Below are 20,851 nucleotides of genomic sequence, written 5' to 3' on the forward strand. Positions count from 1 at the left end.
AGATAGATTGGAAAGAAAAGGACCTCAGGAGAAGGAAAGTGTGGTGTATGTTTCAGAAAATGAACAATCCCTCCTGAAGTTTACACAATATAGCTAATTTCATACTCACAGGCAGCACTGGAAGACTCAAGCTTTCAGGCACAAATTTGCACCTATCAGCGCTTGAGCCCCTACTGAGATAAGGACCATTTGCTGATAGAAGAGAAAGAATGAAGCCTCTCCTCTTCAGAATCCTCAAGCCAGAAAAAAAAATCCTAAATGTATATTTTTACTCTTTACCTCAAAATATCTTTACTTCTTTTTGTTTATGCTTTGCCGGCTGGCATCCTATTTTTCTGCATAAATACAAATCCTGCCCATTTTCCCTGTAAGACTTTGCTTAAGAAATAATTATATGCAGCCCTAAACTTTGCTGAAAACAACACTTTAAATATGCTGCCAGCTTGTAATCTATAAAATAAATAAAAAAAAAGGAAAAGATTTCTTCAGGTGAACAAAGTGTTAGGGTCTATGACACAAATTAAACAGAAGATACAATGGCAGCAGCCATTCCATTTTCAGAGGCCATTTCAACAAAGTAACAGGGCAATGGCAAAGCAAATTTTCCTAGCCCAAAACCCCCAAGCCTTCTCAATATCACCAGTGTGGCTGTGATAATTTAAATCAATGTTTCACAAATGACTGTATCCTGTGTCAGCTGTACAGGTGTCAGCCATCAGCAGTGCAATGAGAGGGTAACTCATCCCCTGCTCCATACTGTGCATGGATTTAGTTATCTGGGTGTGACACTGCCAGCTCTGGGTTGAAAGATACACTTGTTTATCACATGTCTTATTTTGTAAAGAGTTGCATAAATCTTCTGCTTTGCAAAACACCTTGTAGCCAAGAAAGATGTGTTCTGTGTGTACAATGGGTTTACTTTTCTATTTACATGCAAGGTAAGTACATGATTTCTATTTTTTTACTTTCTTCTCTCAAAATCTACGTTGATGATTATATCAGATACTTATCCTGAAAAGGTGGAAAAATAAATAGTTGTGCCCCATCTATAAAGTTCTTTATAGACTACCTTTGTTTTTCAGAAGTACTTTCACAGTACTGATATATTGCTTGTCTCCCTGAGCCATAAATTCATAAAAGTTCTTATTCTTAGGGAGGTGTCAAAGGTATTCTGCATGATACAGTAGCGTTCAGAAGTTTTGTCCTGGTCCATCTTCTAGACAATACAGCAACACAGGCGTTCTCTCCTTGGGAGATTTGGGCTTGTTCTGGAAGCATCTCAGTATACCACACGTGTTCAAAAGCATCTGCTGAAATGTAGACTGACTGGAATATGGCATAAACATTCTGTTCAGTGGTGAATATGTTTGTAAGGCAGTGATAAGCTGCTTTCTTTGGCAAGGATGGCCATCATGTGGCATGTTCTCAGAACATTGCATAGATCAGATTACAACACCATGTCACTTGCAGGTACAAAGGAAGACTGGTGGAAGGAATCCTTCATTTAATCCTCATCATGTTTCTCGTCTCAGGCAGAATTCTGACTTGAACTGTCACTCTCTTCCTCTATGCATCAGTAGTCTTGTTATTTGTCAGTTGTTCCCTGTCAGCCATGTCATCTTGAGGAGGTCTAGCTCTGTCAAAGAAGCCACACTGCAGAAAACAATCAACATTAACAAAGGCGTCATGGTAAGACAACGACAGAAAGTCTCAGCTGCAGTTTGATTCTTCACTCAGTCAGCCTGAAAGGTCGGGTACAGGTCTATGGCAGGCTGATAGACCATGAAGCTTTTTTGTTTCTATTCAAATTGTTCCCTATGAAAAATTAAAGATGTAGGTGCAAGGCATTGAGTTCCAAAGTACAGCTTTAAAAATTAAAATGAAAGCTGTCTTTGCAGGAGATGTAAAGTTGGTCTGAATGCTGATACTGACTGACTCTAATGAGAAAACTGCTAATTTCAGTTCAGCAAGACATTCAGAAAAGATATTTAGATTGACAGATAGTAATAGTAACAGAGATGGAATATGTGTCGGGAAATGTGCACAGGACAGTGTTCTGACCTAGATTAAAGATCACTAAACATGAGATTCCTCTCACCTAACTTTAACTGCCTAAAAGTTACCCTTTTCGTCGAGAGGTTGAAAGTTACGCAGACTTCACAAGAGGTCAAAGGAGAGTACCACCAAAAGGTAATTCCTCCTATGTTTTAGACATAGCTTTTTGCTGTTGTTGTTCACTGACTAGGCGAATCTGGAAAGTTAGCACAGGCTGGACGCCTAACCCATAACCTTTAGGCAGCTAAAGGCAGCTAAGTCATATCCTAACTTAAGAAATTATTTTAATTGTTTTTAATGGGAATGTTGGCTCTCTGTAATATGGCAGTTTCCAGTAACTTGTCTTATAACTTGTGAAGGGAATGTAATGACCAACACAGAACTAGAAAACTTTAAAAAAAGAAGGTATGACATACTCATATAAAAGGAAATCTTCTAAAAACTAATTCTCAAAACTTCATGCTGACAAAAACTGGCAATTCCTGAAGTATTCAGGGAAAAACAAAGTTAGAGTCACTTCTTTTTGAACCTAAACATCCTGAAAAAGAGGATCATAGGTCTTGGGAAACAGAGCCAAACTCTGTATGCCCATTTCTAACCAGACTTTAATAATAAAGGAGGACTTTGAAAACAAGTTCCCTGCATAAAGGTCAGTGACACTAGCATGTCAGAAATGCCAAAACAAAAAAAGACACATGTGTATTGTTGCTTTTGCTCCAAACTGATAACACAAAATTCCAGTCTCTCTTTTTCTTATCTGTTAGTATCATCCAGTATCTTTTAGGGTTTTTTTAAAGGCAACAGTAACACTAATAATGCAACATACCTTCCATAAAGCTAGGGTCAACACAGCTAGTAGCAATAGTCCAAGAAGTATTGCCAGTATTATAACCCATAAAGGGATTACAAAGGAGACATTTGGAGTGGACCAAACGACAGATGTTCTGATCTGAAATGAAAAGAATACATTAAATGAACAAAAATTAAACAAGTAAAGCAAACCTGACAGTAGAATACAGAGGTTATAAGCATTCACTTCAATAGCATTTTGCAGATTAGAAATACACATTGCTTGGAATTGTCCCATGTTGGCTTCATTTACTGCAAGTTCCTTTCCACTTGTTCATGATAATTACTAGAAATGGGATTCACACATATACAAAAGTCTTGTCGTGTAAGACACACAAATAATTTTCACTTAATACAGAGTAGCAAAAAATACCCTTCTGTGCAGATGCTTCAAGAAGATTCAAGGAGCAAAGTTCTGCTCACATGTATGCTGGTACAGCCTAGGCCAGTATAACTGACTTATGCTGAATTACTCTGAAACAATGGTTGACTTCAGCCCAAACTCTTAATTCAAACCACAATAGATACCAGCTACATTATTCTTAATTTCTGCTGACACACCAGTATACATTTTTTCCTATGACTTGTGTTTCAGCTAAGCAGTCCAAAAATGAAACTCAAGCAGAGTGCATTGTCCTTGTGATAAAGCCTAACACACAGTATGTTATTACGCTCCTTAAAAGAAGCCAAGCATACGGACTATTACCTAAATGGGAAATAAGCATGAAACGTGCTCTCTCATTGTCTAAGGCTCTAGAAAGCAGCAGGTGTGTATAATATGAGTTATCAAAGTTTTTAATTGACTGGCAAACTTCTCTCTTTAGACCTTCATCTTGACAAGGAGTAATAATAACCCTTCTGTACTTCTCCTTCTGGGACCATCCACACAAGTAACCTCCTCCTCACTCTCCTTTCCATACCTTGTACCAAATTTCTTCTACGCTCTCAGACTCTGTTTGGAAGGCTCTTAGTCAATCTCGTTGAATATTTGCTCTCTCCCTGCTGCTCCCAAGTGGGAAAGAATGAGCTTTCTTTAGCTCCACAGCCACAATTATGTCCCTTCAGTTTTAGTTTATTTTGTCAAACTTTCCTCTTTATTGTTAGCCTAGGAAGTTATTTCTCTCTGGGGTTTTCTGTTGGACCGCTCTCATTTACTCCTATTCTCCCTTAAACAGGATAAGTATGTAACAGATGGAAGTTACTTTCTTCATGACAAGATGAAATCTGATTACACAAACCGATTACACAAACTCTCAAATGATCTTCCTCTTCAGTGCTCGAGGTACAGCTAGGAAATCTACTCTTCTTAATAAGTTTCTTGGCTATTGCCCTGTACCTGATCTGCGCTCATTGCAAATTCTCTTTCTACTTTTTTTTTTGCTATTAACTCACTGGCTGATGCACCTGAAATTTAGCACAATGCTAATTTTTTCATTCATGGAACAGCATCCTAAGTTTGGAGACTGGACACAACTCTGTCCCTTGGCTTCTGTAGTCCAGTTCAAAATTAATTCTATTTCTGTGTCTCTCACTTTTCTCCTTGAAGACGGCAAATTTCAGCCTTTCTGCAGCATCTAGACCCTTCCTCTCTCACTCTTTCTCATGATCAGCATACTTTCTCAGACATTTCATTCTGCAAGCACCAGCAGATCTGTCTCCCAGCTACCGTCATGCTTAATTCGAAGACACTTTGGAATAGTCCTTTCCACTTACTTCATCTGTGCAGCCAACTGTCCTCTATTCTGACACAGCACTTAGAAAGACGGCAGTCTGGTCAGGTCTACTGATGCATATGTTTTTTACAGTATCCCTCACTGTTAAGGGACACAGATCATAGTTGAAATTAGGGACAAACTTTTTAAGTGGGATACCACTTGCCTTCTACCAAAGCTTACACTGAGGGTTTCACAGAAAATTCCAAGACACTGCCCAGTCCTTCTGGGGTTAACACTTTAACATTGACCTGTATCCTGAAGATTAAGTGCTTGCAATGCTGGCCATACCATCGTTGATCTAACAAACACATTCAGCTAATATACTTCTCTAGTGCAGCTGTAAATAGTTATTACTCTCCAAGACTTCAAAAAGATAGCATATACAAAGAATAAATATGTTAGGCAATTAAAGCAAGAAAAAAATTAGTTCAAGGCAAACAGAATCAGTAAAAAAACCCAAGAAATCCCACCCCTGGGTCCCAACAGATATCTTGCTGGTGTGACCAAGTGATCGACTATGCCACTGCAGGGACACCATCCCTTTCCCCAGCCTCCTAAGCTGCTGCCTGGTGTTACTGAGGATCTGAATAACTCATAGGGCTGCCTACTGGTTGCACAGGAGCACAGCAACTAGACTCTTAACTAATGTGCTTCAGTTCACTGTTCAAAATTAGGTGGGGTGAATCCAGACCTCAAAGCATGTTTGCGATCCTCTTGACATCAGTGGAAACAGTCAGTTTCATTAGGGATGGTGGATTTCATTAGGCTTTGGGTAAAGCTGATAGTAGCGTATGCAACTACAAGTACCTATGTAGCTATTTAATGTCTTCTTTTATGTACTACTTCCTAGATGTTTGCTGCACTTGCGTGTTGTGTTTTCTTTCCTCTTAGGCTTTGAAAACAATAAAGCAACCTAGCTCTTCTTGTGATACCTACAGAGCACCTATCAGCATGGATCCAGATAAGGACATCTGGGTCTTCCTGGGGACACATTGTAACCAATTATGAGTAGTGTAGCAGTGCTCAGCCTCGCTTGTACTGCATGGGTTCATAATCCTCTCGCCCTTCTTCCTTCTGTCGTTCTGCCTTTACAGACAGTAGAGTGCAATTTACAGTGTAATTTCAGTAGCTCAGCTGGAGCCTGACAAATGTTGAAATATAACCAAGAAACCGTAATCTTACAGAAGTGCAGAGCATCATGTTTATAATCCTTAGATTATCAGCAATGAGTAAACCAGCAGAAATTAGGTCTATCCTCTATCAACAGAATGCTGCTGCAAAACTGCCGAATCTCTCTTCTCTTGTAGCAGGAGTGAGGCCAATGGCTAATAAAATATTTGCCTGCTAAAATCTTAAAACCATCTTGTCGCACCCACACCCTTTTCTCATGAATCCTCTTTGTCTTAGGTTGTTGAAGCCAAGGGAAGGGTTGTGCTAAGTGCTTGAGATTTATTTCCTAAGCAGAGGATTGTATGTAGTCATCAGTCTCACTCCTGCCTGTGTGCATTACCAGCAGAATATAACGCCCCTCGGCTGCCTCCTTTTATACTCTATACAAAGACTTGCAGGGCTACTAATGCAATTCCTGGTGAACAGTTTGACACTGCAAGACCTGAACACCCACAGAGCTGAGGCAGAAGCTGGAGGGGAAGAAAGAAACAAAGCATCCTTTCAGTTTTGCCTGCCTTGTTTCACCATATCCACAGAAGACTGTCCCTCCTCTACCCCATGCTGTCCACAACAGTTTTACGTATGATTTTGATTTAAGACAAGTTTGCATTATTCAGCTTGGATTTCTGTTCTTCTCCATGTGGTAGGTTTAGTACTGCAGGATCAGAGCCAGGGAACATTTTGGGAGGGATTTATCTGTTTTCATCAGAGGTGGCCAATATGAAGAAGTGGAATTTTTACACAAGTGTTGCATGTTGGCGCTGTACTTTAGATGCATGTTGGCTTTCCTCTCCGTTCCGGGCTAGACGACTTTCCTATACTGAACACTGAAAACAGTGGTTGCTTCTCTGTCAGGCTGGTGAAAAGGACACCTCACAGACTTGAGAGGAGCCGTCTGACTTTTGGCCTTTCACACTGCTGAACATCTCACACCTTTTGTATGCAAAGGGATGACAAGGAATGCCATCTGGCTCAAGCACGGAGATGAGGATGGAGCCAACTTGAGAGTTACAGACAGAGCCTTTGTCTGCTATTGGAAATAAAATCCAAGTTTGTCTTAGCACGGACGCTGTCTGATAGTCTTAACTTCAGAATCACTGTTGTGGTTCCATGAAAGTCACTTGTTGCTCATGAAAGTAATTCTATAGGGGGGATTTTATTTTCCTTTTTTTTTAGTGTGCCACAGTTAAGCACATTGTAAGTAAAGAAAAGAAATATTAGGGGTTTTGCCACTGATTTTTGTACAGTTTGGATTTTGCTCCTGATTTTAGTGCTACTCAATGTAGCTTCAAAATTGTCTTTGATTCCACTGGAAGGCAGCACAATGCAGAGAGAAGCGTGTGTGGTAAGCTGCCGGTTCATCCGACAGATGGGAATTAGATTTTACTAGTGCAAACATCCAGCATCAATGGTCAGAATGCAGTTCCTGCTAATGAGATTTTCACAAAGCTATTTTTTCCCTCTAGTCCTTTAAAAGACACACTTAAAAAAGTAAAATTAACTTCTCAATTTTTTAATCTGCTACTTCTAGAAACAGTAGCTAAATTAGCTAAATTATTTATTACTCTAATGCTACTCCTTTTACTGCCCATGATGACCTTCCTCTAATCTTTACTCATTTTGCTTACAGAGACTGAGAAACAGGAACTCTTTAGTACTCCTGCATGTTCCCATCCAACCTTTGCAGCATGATGTTCTTGTATGTTCTGAAAAAATGCTCAAAATAGAATGTAAAAGCTCCCTTGAGCTTGGAGTCATAATTAATATTGTCACTTATGTTTACACTTTACAAATGTTTGTGCAGATATATTTCATAAGCAATATAAGCACATTTAAAATGAAAGTACTCATCACTGTGTAACAGCTAAAAAAGAGTTAAAAGCCTTTGTCTGAAATCAATTTTACTCACTGTAGGACACTGGTCAAACAGTTTATACTAAAGGCATCCCCTCTGAAGATCTCATCAAGCATTTAAGAAAAGTAATCATATTTTATTAAACTCCAAAACTGGCTCAAGAATCATAAATTAAAATGGAACAAATTACTGCTTATTCTAACTCTATACTTTCTGTAATAAAAAGTATTATTTCACCTTGCACATGAAATTCATCAAGTAGGATAGTATTACTTGCCATAATAATACCTCTAAGAAAAAATGACCATTTTCTCTTGAATGATACAGCTGTTAGCAAGGAAATCCAACCAGTTGTACAATACACAGTTGTAATTCCAAGCCTATCAAAAACAGTAGAAATACTTTTATTGATTTCAGTGGATTTTGGTTTAAGTTCCAAGCTAATTTCCTGATTGATGCCATTTTCACTCTAATGTTTTACGATAAAAGATTTAGATTTTCTTACATTTACATAACCTTTCACACATCTATGTCTAATAACCCTCTGTTCAAGATATAGACCTATATTCCATGATGATGGAAATAAAGACCTCAGTGCTGCAAATATGTAAGCATATACATATATGACTGTGTAGGTTACTGATGTGTACAGGATTATTTATACCATTGAAATTAAATATATATATCAGCCTGCAATATTGGAACCCAGTGCTGTATGAGTTAAATGAAGGACATATGCTCTGTTCTTTTAGAATATATTCTCTTCACTATATAAACTGTAAGGTGTTAGATGATTATTAAATATATACTTTTGACAATTAATTTTAAAATATTAAAATCTTTATTCCACTTCCACCCTTGCATTGTCTGAAAGAAAACCATAAACTTCCAAATAAATCTTTGGAAACTTTTAAAACACAACCAGTGATCTTTTTCAGAAGGAGCAAAAATATTAAGCATTGCCCAACTTCAAGCAAATATTTCTTCTTGCAAGTGGAACATCAAAAGAGCTTGTGCATATAACACATCAAGCTGTAGAGCTGGCAAGCGTCCACTGCCATGTCCAGATATGAAACAACATAAAAGCGCTATCATTTTTCAACATTTTACAGTTGCCATTACAGGCATTTTGCTGTAAATCATCTGCAGCAAATAACAAGCATTATACTGGCTGGAGTAAGAGAATAAAATGCTTATCTGATCATTTGGTAGATCATCTGACACTTGCTGAGAACAGCAGGCTATCACCTGGGGTAAAGCACTTCAGTCCAGATGAAGGTACCACTATCAACAGAGTTCTGCACAACATGTGTTTCTGGTATGGAACACATGCTGCAAGAAAATAAAAAGAGCCTGAGTATATCTGTCAGCTTGGTGCCTTTGAACCTTTCTGGATGAATACTGCATTAAGCATCAAATCTCTCTGGTGAAATCGTGGTTCTCCTGATGTTAGAGGTTGGAATCACTGAGCATGTAGGACTGAGATTTCACCTTGTGTCTTCCCAGAGCAAGTATCAATAACTATTCAATCTGTGCTTGTTCAAAACAAAACTTTATAGCCTATATCCTCTAAAATATATTCAATGTAAGCTGTAAAGTGTTTTATTATGTTGGTTTTCCATATAAGAAAGTATTCTGTTCCCTACCACTACATCTCAACAGACTGATATGATGTATTTGCACCAGGATTTAACTGGGAAAAGTTTCTACTGAGCTTACCTTTTAAAAGAAGGACTGTAAATGATAAATCTTTATAAAGATGAGAATCATAAGCCTTGAAATTTCAGATTACTCTTACACTGGAATCAAATTTTGCACTCATATTTTACTTATTTCCATCAGTAATGACAAGATAAGAGTGAATTTTAACCATGATATTAGACACCGTAAGAAGCAAATTCCTTTAAATTGCTCCCCAAACTCAATGCTTTGGCACCAGCAAACAATTAAATCAAACTTACACCTCCAAGATTAATTTTTCATATAGTAATACAGGGCCATACAAATCTCGCTCTGCAAATAAGGCAGGTACTTTAGTATCTATCTATCACATCTATAGGGATTACCAGGTAATTTCACATCTTGCACCTGATGTGCTGTGAGGTGGAAACGCTAGAGAGGCATGCAGACCTTTCTGAAAATCAGGGTATCAAAGACGTTTAATACAGATAAGAGAGAAGTTGCCACAGAGCATCCCTAAGCCTGTGTGAAAGAACTGCTGACTGGGGGAAGAGTGAGATCTCTAAACCTGACAGAAACAAGATTTTGGATTTTGCACAAAAATTTCCTCCAGCTTTTTTTAATCCAAACAAGGTAATTAGACACTTGCTTTCACAGTTTTGTTGTTTTCTTCTGAGTGAAAAATCCATTCTGATTGCAATAAAGCAGCCTGCACATTAATGCAGCAAGAAATTATTTTAAAATGGAATTAGTATCACATATCAGCAACTTTCACAGAAAGCAATAAAGGTATTTCCTTTAGGTATTATTTCAGGAATTTACACTAGAAACACAGAAAAGACTGATCTCAATATTTATAAAAACTTTCACAGCTGTGATCAGAATGACCAAATACATGTGCTTCACACAAAGATATAATTTTCAGTTACTTACTGCTATGCTTCCCTCAGGGAGCTTTGCTGGTTGCACTTTATATGGCATGCTCTTAACTTCGAAGGACACATTGGAAGAAAGAGTATAGAGATCATTTTTTCTCTGAAATTACATAAAAAAAGAAATTATTAAAACCCATGTATATACTTAAAAGCATTATGAGAAATAAGCAGAGAAAAAATACAGAGCACTGATTTCCTAAGGCAAAGATGGTTTCTTTTGGTAAAGGGGACAGCAATCCTGGGACCTGTCTGTATCCACGAGACAAACACATGATACAGCATGAAGCTGAAATACAAAGACCGCATGTTCAAGTGGGGAAGAAGGGTTAGATATGCAGAAAGACACATACAGTTGTTTCTTATATTTCTCTCCGAAACAGGAGACTGGTGAGTTTGAAGCACGGGGAAGGTTTATGGGGTGTCTATGTTTTAAAACCTTGCCTCTGCTCACCAAGCCCAACAAGAAACATGGGTATCTTCAGAAGATTTCCAAGCCTCCGTTGAGACCAGGCAGGTAGAGCTCCCTGATAGCATCAAAGGAATGGCTGTGCCTTCCCATCAAAGAACAACAATAGGAACAAACATCTTTGCACCTCACTTAGAGTGTGATCGATTTCCTATTGCAGTAGAGCTCAAAAAATCCAGAACAACTCACCTTGCTTTTTTACCACATTGTGCAACTACAATAGGAATGTATAGCCGTCATTGTTTAACTGGCTGCCTACTAAAATATTTAGATAGCTCTCATTAAGCACTTCAACAAACCTAAAGATGTGCAGACAAAACAAAATGTACCTCTCTGTCAGTTCTCTGGCTTTCATTTATACTTGCTTGTATTTATAAAATATTATTAGATGAGGTTAGATTAGATTAGGCATTACCTTGCCTGGTTCAGAATGACTAAAAACTGTTACATCATATATCTCATGCTGTGACTTTTAATTAGTGCTTTCACCTCATTTGGAAGCCAGGTAGGCACTGACACACTACATCTGACCAATTGTGTGTCTCATTGTGCTGTTCTGACCTTGACAGTAATCTCCCACTCTGTGCAAATTGCCTTGAAATGATAGTTAAGTGCTGGTATGTCCACTGGAAAAATATCTGCCTAAATCTGTTATGAATTGGCATAAGCCCTGACATGTGAAAGTGTATGTCCCTTAAAAGAATCTTAATGGTTGCAACATTTACTACAATAGATACAAATATTTTCCACACACGTATTTTGAATCCTGTTGAGCTCTTGGCATCATCAACATCTAACTGCAGTTAGTTTTGAAGGCTAAGTACATCAGGTATCAAATAAATCTTTCAGTTCACCTTGAATTTGACATGTTTCAATTTCACTGATTGTTATTTTGTTACAGACAGAAGATCCTGCACTCGAACTATGTGCTCTTTTTTCTTGTTTTTATCCGAAGGAAGGATGGCTGAGTGGTTACCATGCTCTTCTGGAAGTCAATGAACCTGTTTCTAATTCCATTTCTGCAACTGATTTTTTGGGTGACACTACATGCAACTTATCTTGTATATCCCATTCCATGTACAGTTGGGGTAATGATATGGATCTCCTTTGAAAGTGCTTTGATATGCTCTGTAAAGTATTAGATAGTTGAGTGCTAATGTGTCCACTGGAATCCGGAGGGCTAGGAGTTATGACTCATTATATCCCTTTACATTAGACTCCTTGAGGTAAACAATTTTAATCTTTTGTATGAGAATGTTTTTGAAGCCCTTAATCATTTTTGCTACCTGTCTCAATCCTTTCTGAAATACGATGACCAGAATTCAACACAGTATTTGACTACTGATTTATGGAAAGACAGAGCCTTGTAAGTAATGCAATCTTTCATTTTGGCACCAGCTGCTTACAGTCCAGCGTATTTGGAACGTCACTGTCACTTCCTAAATCCCCTTCTGCAAAACTCTTTCTCCTTCCTTCTGCTTCTGGCACATTTAGGAGCTCTGCTCCATTGACAAGACTTCATTCCTATGTAATTACTCAACATCTTTTCCTCCCTGCTAGGTGGTGGTTTTCTCTGGAATTTCCTGTTGCATCAAAGGGATAAACCCTCTCTAAGAAATGCTTCTCCCCTTTCAGCTGTTTTGTAGAGCAAAAGACTGAGGTAAGAAGATCCCATCATAATTTGGGCTACTGTTTCTTTCCTTCACTGATGAAGAAAGATTTGTTTGTGAACATGACCTGAAATAAGCATAACCTAAACCTGGGAGCCAGCATGGATGTAGCTTGATGACCATGGCCCAATTAAAGTTTTTACAGAACTGCTGAGGTTGGAGGGCACCTCTGGAGATCATCTACTCCAACCACATGCTCAGAGCAGGGTCAACAAGAGCGGTATGCTCAGGGCCGTGTCCAGCTGGGTTTTTAGCATCTCCAACAATGGAGACTCCACAAACTCTAGGAGCCACCTATTCCAGTGTTTGACTACCCTCACAGTAAAAAGTTTTTTCTTATGTTTAAATGGAATTTCCTGTATTTCAATTTGTGCTTATTTCCTTTTGCCCTGTTACTGGATATCATTGAGAAGAGCCTGGCTCTGTTTTCTTTACTGCCTCCTATCAGTTATTTATACACAAGAATAAGATCCCGCCTGAGCCTTCTCTTCTCCAGACTGAACAGTTCCAGCTCTCTCAGCCTCTCCTTGTATATCAGATGCTCCAAGCCCTTAACATCGTTGTGGCCCTTGGCTGGACTTGCTCCAGTATGTCCATGTCTCACTTGTCCCAGGGAGACCAGGACTGCACACAGCACTGCAGATCTGTCTCACCAGTACTGAGTAGAGGGCAAGAGTCACCTTCCTCGACCTGCTGGCAATGCTTTTCCTAATGCAGCCCAAGAGGCTGTCAGCTTTCTTTGCTGCAAGGGCACGCACAGTGGGCTCATGTTCAACTCCGTGCCCACCAGGACCCCCAGATCCTTTGCGAGAACACTGCCTTCCAGCTGGTTGGCCCCCAGCCTGTAGTGGTGCATAGGGTTATTCCTCCTGTGGTACTTGACTTTGCATTTCCCTTTGTCACGCTTCATGAAATGCCTGCCAACCCACTTCTCCAGCCTGTCGAGGTCCCTCTGAATGGCAGTACAACCATCTGGTGCAACAACCACTCCTTCCACTTTTCTGTCATCTGCAAACTGGCTGACAGCATACTCTGTCCCATTATCCAAGTCATTAATGATGTTAAACAGTATTGGCCCCAGTATTGACCCCTGGGGTACACCATTAGTGACAGACCTCCAGCTGGACTTCACGCTGCTGATCACAACACTTTAAGCCTGGCACTTTAGTCCGTTTTGAATCCACCTCTCTGTCCATCTATTTCATTCATTTTGACAGTGTCAAAAACCTTGCTAAAGTCAAGATAAAAAACAATGACTGCTCTCCCCTCGTCGACCAAGATGAACCTCATTTATCTCATCGCAGAAGGCTATCAGGTTGGTCAAGCGTGATTTCCCCTTCGTAAATCCACACTGACAACTCCCAATCACCTTCTTGTCCTTCAGATGTTTGCAAATGGCTTCCAGATTTTTTTTCTCCATTACCTTCTCAGGGATTGAAATGAGGCTGACTGGCCTGTCGTTCTCTGGATCCTCCTTCTTGAAGATAGGTGTGACATTTGCTTTCTTCCAGTCCTCAGGAACTTCCCTCAGTCACCATGACCTTTCAAAGATAATTGAGAGTGGTCTCGCATTGACATAGGCCAGCTCCCTCAGCACTTGTAGGTGTATCCCGTCAGGTCCCTTGGACTTTTGTATGTCCAATTTCTTTAAATGTTCCCTTAACCTGATATTCTTCCACTGAAAGTAAATATTCATTGCTGCAGGTTCTCTCTCTGGTTGCAGAGATCTCAGATTACTGTATGCAGATTTTACCAGTAACGACCAAAGTGAAGGAGGCATTGAGTAACTTGGCCTTTTCCATATGCCATTCAGCAGAAGACCCGTATTTTCCCTAACCTTCCCTTTGTTGCTGATATACTTATAGAAGCTTCCTTGATGCCCTTTAAGTCTCTTGCTAGCCTCAGTTCCTGGTGGGCTTTTACTTTCCTAACTCTGTCCCTGCATGCTCGGACAGTGTCTCTATATTTCTCACCCAGTCCCTGCCCTGAGTCAACTGACTCTGCTTCTACCTCTTTTAGGTTTCCTTTCTATCTTTGAGTTTTACCAAGAGCTCCTTGTTCATCCATGCAGGCCTCCTGCCACTTTTGCTTGACTTCCAGCATGTCAGGATGGACTGTTCTTGAGCTTACAGGAGGTGATCCTGGAGAATCAACAGTTCTCTTGGATCCCTCTTTTCTCCAGGATCATCTCCCATGGAGTTCTTCCAAGCAGATCCCTGAAAAGGCTGAAGCCTGCTCTCCTGAGGTCCAGAGTTGTAGTTCTGGTATTTGCCTTGTCCATTCTGTCTTCTTTTTAAACAACTAGTTTTCTCTTCAAACATGTGTGTGTTTACTGGTGACATGAAGCCAGCACATTTACTGCCTTCTGGAACTCATTTGGCTATGCCATCATTTTGTTCTTTTAAAATATTGAGAGCAGCTGAATGTTTATTATCAAAACATTTAACCTCTCCTTTCTATATTAGAAATGAACAATATGAAGAAAACTGCCTCATGTGACTACATAGGGGTAGTCAAATCAGCTCCTTAACATAGATGGCATCTAATGAAAGGGAACTACTTTTTCTATTAATGGTGTTTGAAATGAAAAATCAGTCCGATTTAATATTAGTCTTGGCAAGTAAGTATTTTTTATACACTTTCATGGTGCTAAACATTTATGAGATGGTCTTCAGAAAAATAATTTTTCCTTATCACACTAATTATTTTCCTTTTTCAGACTCAAGCCACTCTTCATCTTTTATTCTACAGGACTAGACTTCTCACACAAAGTCCCAACATGTTTCTGTAGTTGTGCAATGATTTGCATTCAGAATAAAAGCCTTATGTTTTCAATTCTAAGCAATTCATATTAAGTAGGATTCTGGATATGATTTATATGATTTATAAAAGTAATCTGTAATGGAGAGGGCAGGGTATGTTATATTATTAAAGAAGTAGACATTAGACACACAGCCTGATTGGATAAGGTACAGTAAAGGCATTAACTCTCTTGAAACATCGTATCAAGGAAACACAGCACTCATGGAAAAATAAATCCTTTCACCTACTATTCATGGCTTACTTCATTTTCAGCTTGTATCAGCAATAAGAACATCAGAGGGGGGTACTTCTTGTGGATTAATGCTTGGCTGCGGTTAATAATCTTGGGTTGTGCCCACAGCTATCAACTCTTCTTGACCCTTCATTAGCCTCCTGGAAATGCTGCACATCTCCATTGCTTTACAGGAATGGGGAATATAAAAGACTAGAGAATATTTTCCTGCATTCACAGAATTATGTGTTTGTGGCAAAGGGCTTTAAAATGACGATTGTGGTCAGCATCAGTTGCAAACAGGATTTTTACTTGTACCAGCACCTTGGAGATACAGGCAGCTGCCTCTCCTACAGCCTTGTTTATAATTCTCAAGTCATTTGTGAGAAACAGCATTTCTTTACCATATCATTTTTTAAATGGCATATGTTTAAATATTCAGTGTTTACTGGAAGCAGCAGGACCTGTGGTTTGCAATCCAAGCTGAGGACTTCATTACAGCTCAGAGGAAGGGGAAGAAGGAATTTGGTGTTTGTGATTGTCAGTGCCTAATGACCAACAGTAGGGAGCCCAGCCCTAGCTACATGGGCCTTTTGAGGTTCCCCTTGTGGTAGAACAAGCAGACCCTGCTCTTGTGTGCTTTGCTGAGTAGTTTGCCAATATACTGGTAACCAGGCAAAACACGGCCATCCCCTGTGTCGCTTGGTGGTAGATCCCTGCTGGTGTATTTATTAAGGCTTCTCTCTCTCTACACATTTTGTTTTACAAATAGATTTTTGAACTGAAGCCTTTGTTTTCTTTAACAGTTGTGAGACACAGAAGCATCCAGAAATGAAGGAAAGTCTTCTCAATAAATATTCAGTGCAATGTTTCCCTAAGTACAATTGAGACAAACAGAAATAACGTGGGAAGTGCTGGAAAATCTTGGACAATTTGAAGGAGAGTTCTCCAGGCTCCAGTGGAATCCTGGTGGTTTCTGCAGGAAGCTCAGGCAAGGACCTGAAGTCTCCCCAAAGCATCTTTAAGGCATATGGAGGAGGCCTCTTAGTCAGAGAGCAGACTAAAATACAGGGACGAATCTGGCCCACAGGGAGCTAGACTGAGGGTAGGAGGAACAAAACTTTTAGCAGCTTAAAGAAGTCTGACAGGTCATTGCTCTTCTGCAGGTTTGAAGAGTTTAACTACTGGAGAGACTCCCCAGAATGACTTTGTTCCACTGCCTCTATGGAGCATTGTTCAACTTCTCTGAAATACTTTTTTTCTGCTTAGATGTAGCCCAGTGAAGTCACCCTTTCTCTATGGCAAGCTGCATGCTGCAGTGGAATTTCCTCCCCAGAACTTAGGTCTGTTGCATATAGAGTTCAGTGCTGTTAGAACAATATTGGCCCTGCTTGATTAAAACTTGTTTCCCTTCGTGTCTGCTGGAGTCTGGCACATTTTAGAGACAAGAGGGTAAGCAATATGGTGTTACCTTTTAAATATATGCTTTGGGAATTCATTAGCTTGCTTTCTTTGACCCATACCTCCAAAAACCTGAACTACTGCCAATAAATAGAGTAGCTTACATAAATGCTGAGAGTAGAGGTCATACAACTGTTTGTTCTTGTATTAATTTGTTAAAAAAATGTATGTATGACTCTGTGCATGGTCAAAAAGTACTTGTGCTATTTGTAACAAGAGGGTAATGTCCACCCAAATGTATCTGTGACCAAACACAATACAACTCATCTGAAAATCAACACATCCTCATCTCTCTCATTAACTTCTTATACTTCACATATTTTATCTTTTACATTCATTTAAACAGACTATTTTAAATTACAATAAAGGCAGGTATTTTGTTGTGATTTCAGAACACTTTAATATACAGATTTTAATTGTTATCAATTTAAGATGTTCATTTCTTCATACACCTGACATTACCTATACTTTAGCACATCTAGCAAGAGTCTCATGTTCTGCTCTTGTTAACATTTTGGCATTATTTTAAATAACAAGGAATGAAAACAAAACTAGCTCACACCCAAAAAACCTCCAGCTAGTTCAGTCCAGTGCCAAGGTTTCTTTTTTCCTAGCCTTTATTCCACATAAACAATCAAACCCAGCATAATACAGTATTTTTGGCCACACACAGTTTTCTTTTTTACTTATTTTATTTTTTCAAATAACAACAGTTGTTTGACGTAAAGGCAGATTTCTTTGACGACTTCCTCCTTTTGTTATTATATGTGGCTTGAAGGGCAGTGCATCAAATTTATGCCTTTTAGTTCTCAGTCTGAATTAAAATAATGTACTTAAACTTCCATATATGGCTTACATATGGCAATCAGTGAGAGACCAAGATCTCTCTCTCACTAATTTTTCTGGTGCTTCCCCACTTCCATCCACGAATAGGGAATTTAGGCTGGCTGCAGATTTATGCTTTGAAAACACTAAGCAAGCTTCCCTTGACAGAGGTGTTTTCCACTGGGCACGGAAAAAGGTTCTGTGCTGAGGATAGAAACTGTTGTTCCTTGGGGTCATATCCCACTTACAGATGGAATAACTGCTCCCACAGTAAAGAGGAGAGGGAGAAAAGTAATTCAATAAAGGAGCCTATACAAGAGCTAGATCTCTCACCTGTCCTGGACCACCTCCATCAGTTCACCTCTGTTCTGACTTCCAAGCCTCTGCAAACACACACGTGCTGCACAGAGGACAGTCTGTGTGGCCCACTGCACCGGTTATCTGCATTCTGCCTCCAACGGCCTTCGTGCAGCTAAACTGAACCTCAGTCCAAAAGCATTATCTGGCCCAGAGGATTTCTACCACACTAAAAAGAGTCTCTGAGTTCACCAATAGTAAAATATGGAGATTCTCAACACAATTTCTCATCAAGGAAGTACAATTAGAGCATGCACTCTAACAGTCATGATAGCTCCAGGTGCCAGGCAATGAAGGCAAAGGGAGATGAGAGGACTGGGAGGACTTCTAGCTGATGGCCCAAAATAACAAGGTATTACATCAGGCTCTTTCTCATTTTCTATACCCTTCCAGACCTCTCGATTTCTTTTTATGTCCTTGTAGAGGTGCAGCTTCAGCAGAAGGGAACACCATCATTCTATAAAGCAGGGGTGTGGGGTTTCTCAAGCTGAGGAGGGAATTGAATTCATGTCTTCCTGTCATGAATTCTCTAATCGCCAGATTGCCAGCTCTAGCTTCTGCCATGGAATATTGAATGAACAAAGTGCTCCTTAAGTCTTTCAACTAATGCTGTAGGTACCTCATGAGTAATTTTTGGATTCTGCCTTCTGAGACGGTGGAAATATTCCCGCTTAATCCTAATTTGGGTGCCTATCCTCCTGATAAGGGATAGCCCTCATGCACCACCCTGATGGTTAGTGCAAGTCAATTTGAGGCACCTCATTGTCTCTGTATGCTGTATAGGGAGCCTAGGCATTTAGTTTCAGGTTTTGGATTCCAGTCTGGGGCCCGACACTTAAGATGTGGTGTTGCAGCACCCCTCACCTTTATTATGTCAAGCACATATTTCCATATTTAGGCATCTAAAAAGAAACAGGAGCAGCATATATTCAGAAGCACTGAAATAACAAGTATTTAACAGAGAAGCCAAAACATTGCTTTGTATACTAAGGGAGAACCCTATTACAGTGTGTCTGCCATGTTTCTGTTGCTTTTCAGCTTTCTCAGCTTAAAACTAGATTTTTCTCCCTTCTAGCTATTGAAGTTCATGCAGTCAGGGGTGCCAAATTCAAATACCTGGAACTGTCTAAAAGTCAAGAAAGAAACAATACAATTATATTCAATAAAATTAAAAGAAAATAAAATAAATTTCAAACCTCTTGGGAACCTCGCACACCCTCTGTGGTTTTTTTACATTACTGCCTCCCTAAGCTCTCTCAGGAGGAGATTTTTATCATTGTCAGGAACTTTCAATACAGGCTGAAATAATAGTCAAGAATGAGCTGAGTTCCACTTCCCACAGTGCTATAAGTGTCCAAAGAGCTTGGAGCCTGGAAGGTTGTCGCAAATTAGACAGATGGTACAGATTCATCATTTAGAAATACATTTTCAAAACAGATGTTTTACTAGTCAACTCTTGAGTCTTATATTAAAAAGTAGCCATCAGAGTTCAAAGAACGCTGGGCAAGATCCCCTTGGATCTCCCTCTGATGACTCATAAATACCATGATTAGACAAATGGGGACATAATAGAGCCCTAACAGAACACAACGTAACATAACCATGTAAGGTTGTTTCTCTTTTGCATGAATCAGGCTATTATTTGCTCGATCAGCAAGTCTGAATCCAAAAGTCAGCTTTACTAGAGGGTTCATATTTACAGCCAGACTTTGAAGTTAATCCAAAAAAGTCTGTGATTCTTCTTGGCCTTTGCACAATGTCTGTCTCTATCTTTGTTGGCTGGTTGGGAAATTTGGGCTGCTTTATTTACTCAAACATGTCTCATCGTTGCATGTCATTTAACTGTTATTTGTTATGGGAGTTTGGGTTTTAAGGTGACAGATGACAACTGTCAAGAGGCAAAGGGGTCAGCTGTTGTCAGTTAAACTAAGTGGAAGAGGAAGGAGTCACTCAATACATGACTGATCTTTTGTGGCAACAAAATATACAAGCTGATCCACATAACTTCAATGAGAAACATGAATTATTTCATCCTAGCATTAATCAATCAATTTCAATCAAATTCTTATCAGGTTTGCATTGGCATATCTATAAGAAAAAATACATAATGACAGTGTGTTCTCAGCTTTAATGAGCACAAACTCTTCTGCAAATCATCGTATCTTCATTTAGATTACAACACAGTTGAGGAATGCTGTATGTCACCATTATTCTGCTTTCTTTGGCATATGAAAATTTTGTACATTAACTGCATGTGCAGAAGAGTTTGCAATGTTGCTGTAGAGACAGCAACTTTTCCTCTAAGTTTTTTTACAAAACCATGACTGTGGCGTTCGGTCTGGTCCTTAAGCAGTCCTTCCTTGTTCAGAATCACCACATCCTGATTATTTTTACTGTATTTTAATCCTCAGTCTGAATCTGCAGATTTCAGCCTACCTAACAGCAATCGTTTTTTAGGTATACTTTAGTTTACTTCTGGAATAACCTTAGGAATTAGAAGTTTACAGGCTTACTAAGAGCAGATTATGCCCTTTTTAGGAAACTAATTATGCTCTACAGTCTTTTATGGTGATGGCTGTATAACTGTTAATTTTAAAAGGGGCTGTGAAAAAGAGAACTGTTTTGAGGCAAGTGGGAGGAAGGCAACCAGATCCCATCACACTATTTGCTCTCTCAAATCGCAATATGTAAGTTTGCATGTGAAGCAGGGAACATGTTATTCTGGCAGCTTCTTAGACATAAATGCAACAGTTCTCTTTTTATACTTAGAAGAAAATCC

The 20,851-nt window shown here is 39.3% G+C and overlaps 1 protein-coding gene across 1 annotated transcript in view; it reads right to left on the reverse strand.

The window, feature by feature from the left end:
• Nucleotides 1-896: 896 nt before the first annotated feature.
• Nucleotides 897-20,851, reverse strand: part of ITGA8 (integrin subunit alpha 8) — a 113,718-nt gene continuing 93,763 nt past the window's right edge. Inside the window, exons 28-30 of the mRNA XM_075143847.1 lie at nt 10,258-10,359; nt 2,882-3,004; nt 897-1,653 (exon numbers count right to left, since the gene is read on the reverse strand). Coding sequence (XP_074999948.1) covers nt 1,567-1,653; nt 2,882-3,004; nt 10,258-10,359 — 312 coding nt within the window. The 3' untranslated portion in view covers nt 897-1,566. The remainder of the gene's footprint in view (nt 1,654-2,881; nt 3,005-10,257; nt 10,360-20,851) is intronic.

The sequence above is a fragment of the Calonectris borealis genome, chromosome 2, assembly GCF_964195595.1.
Source record: "Calonectris borealis chromosome 2, bCalBor7.hap1.2, whole genome shotgun sequence".
NCBI lineage: Eukaryota > Metazoa > Chordata > Aves > Procellariiformes > Procellariidae > Calonectris > Calonectris borealis.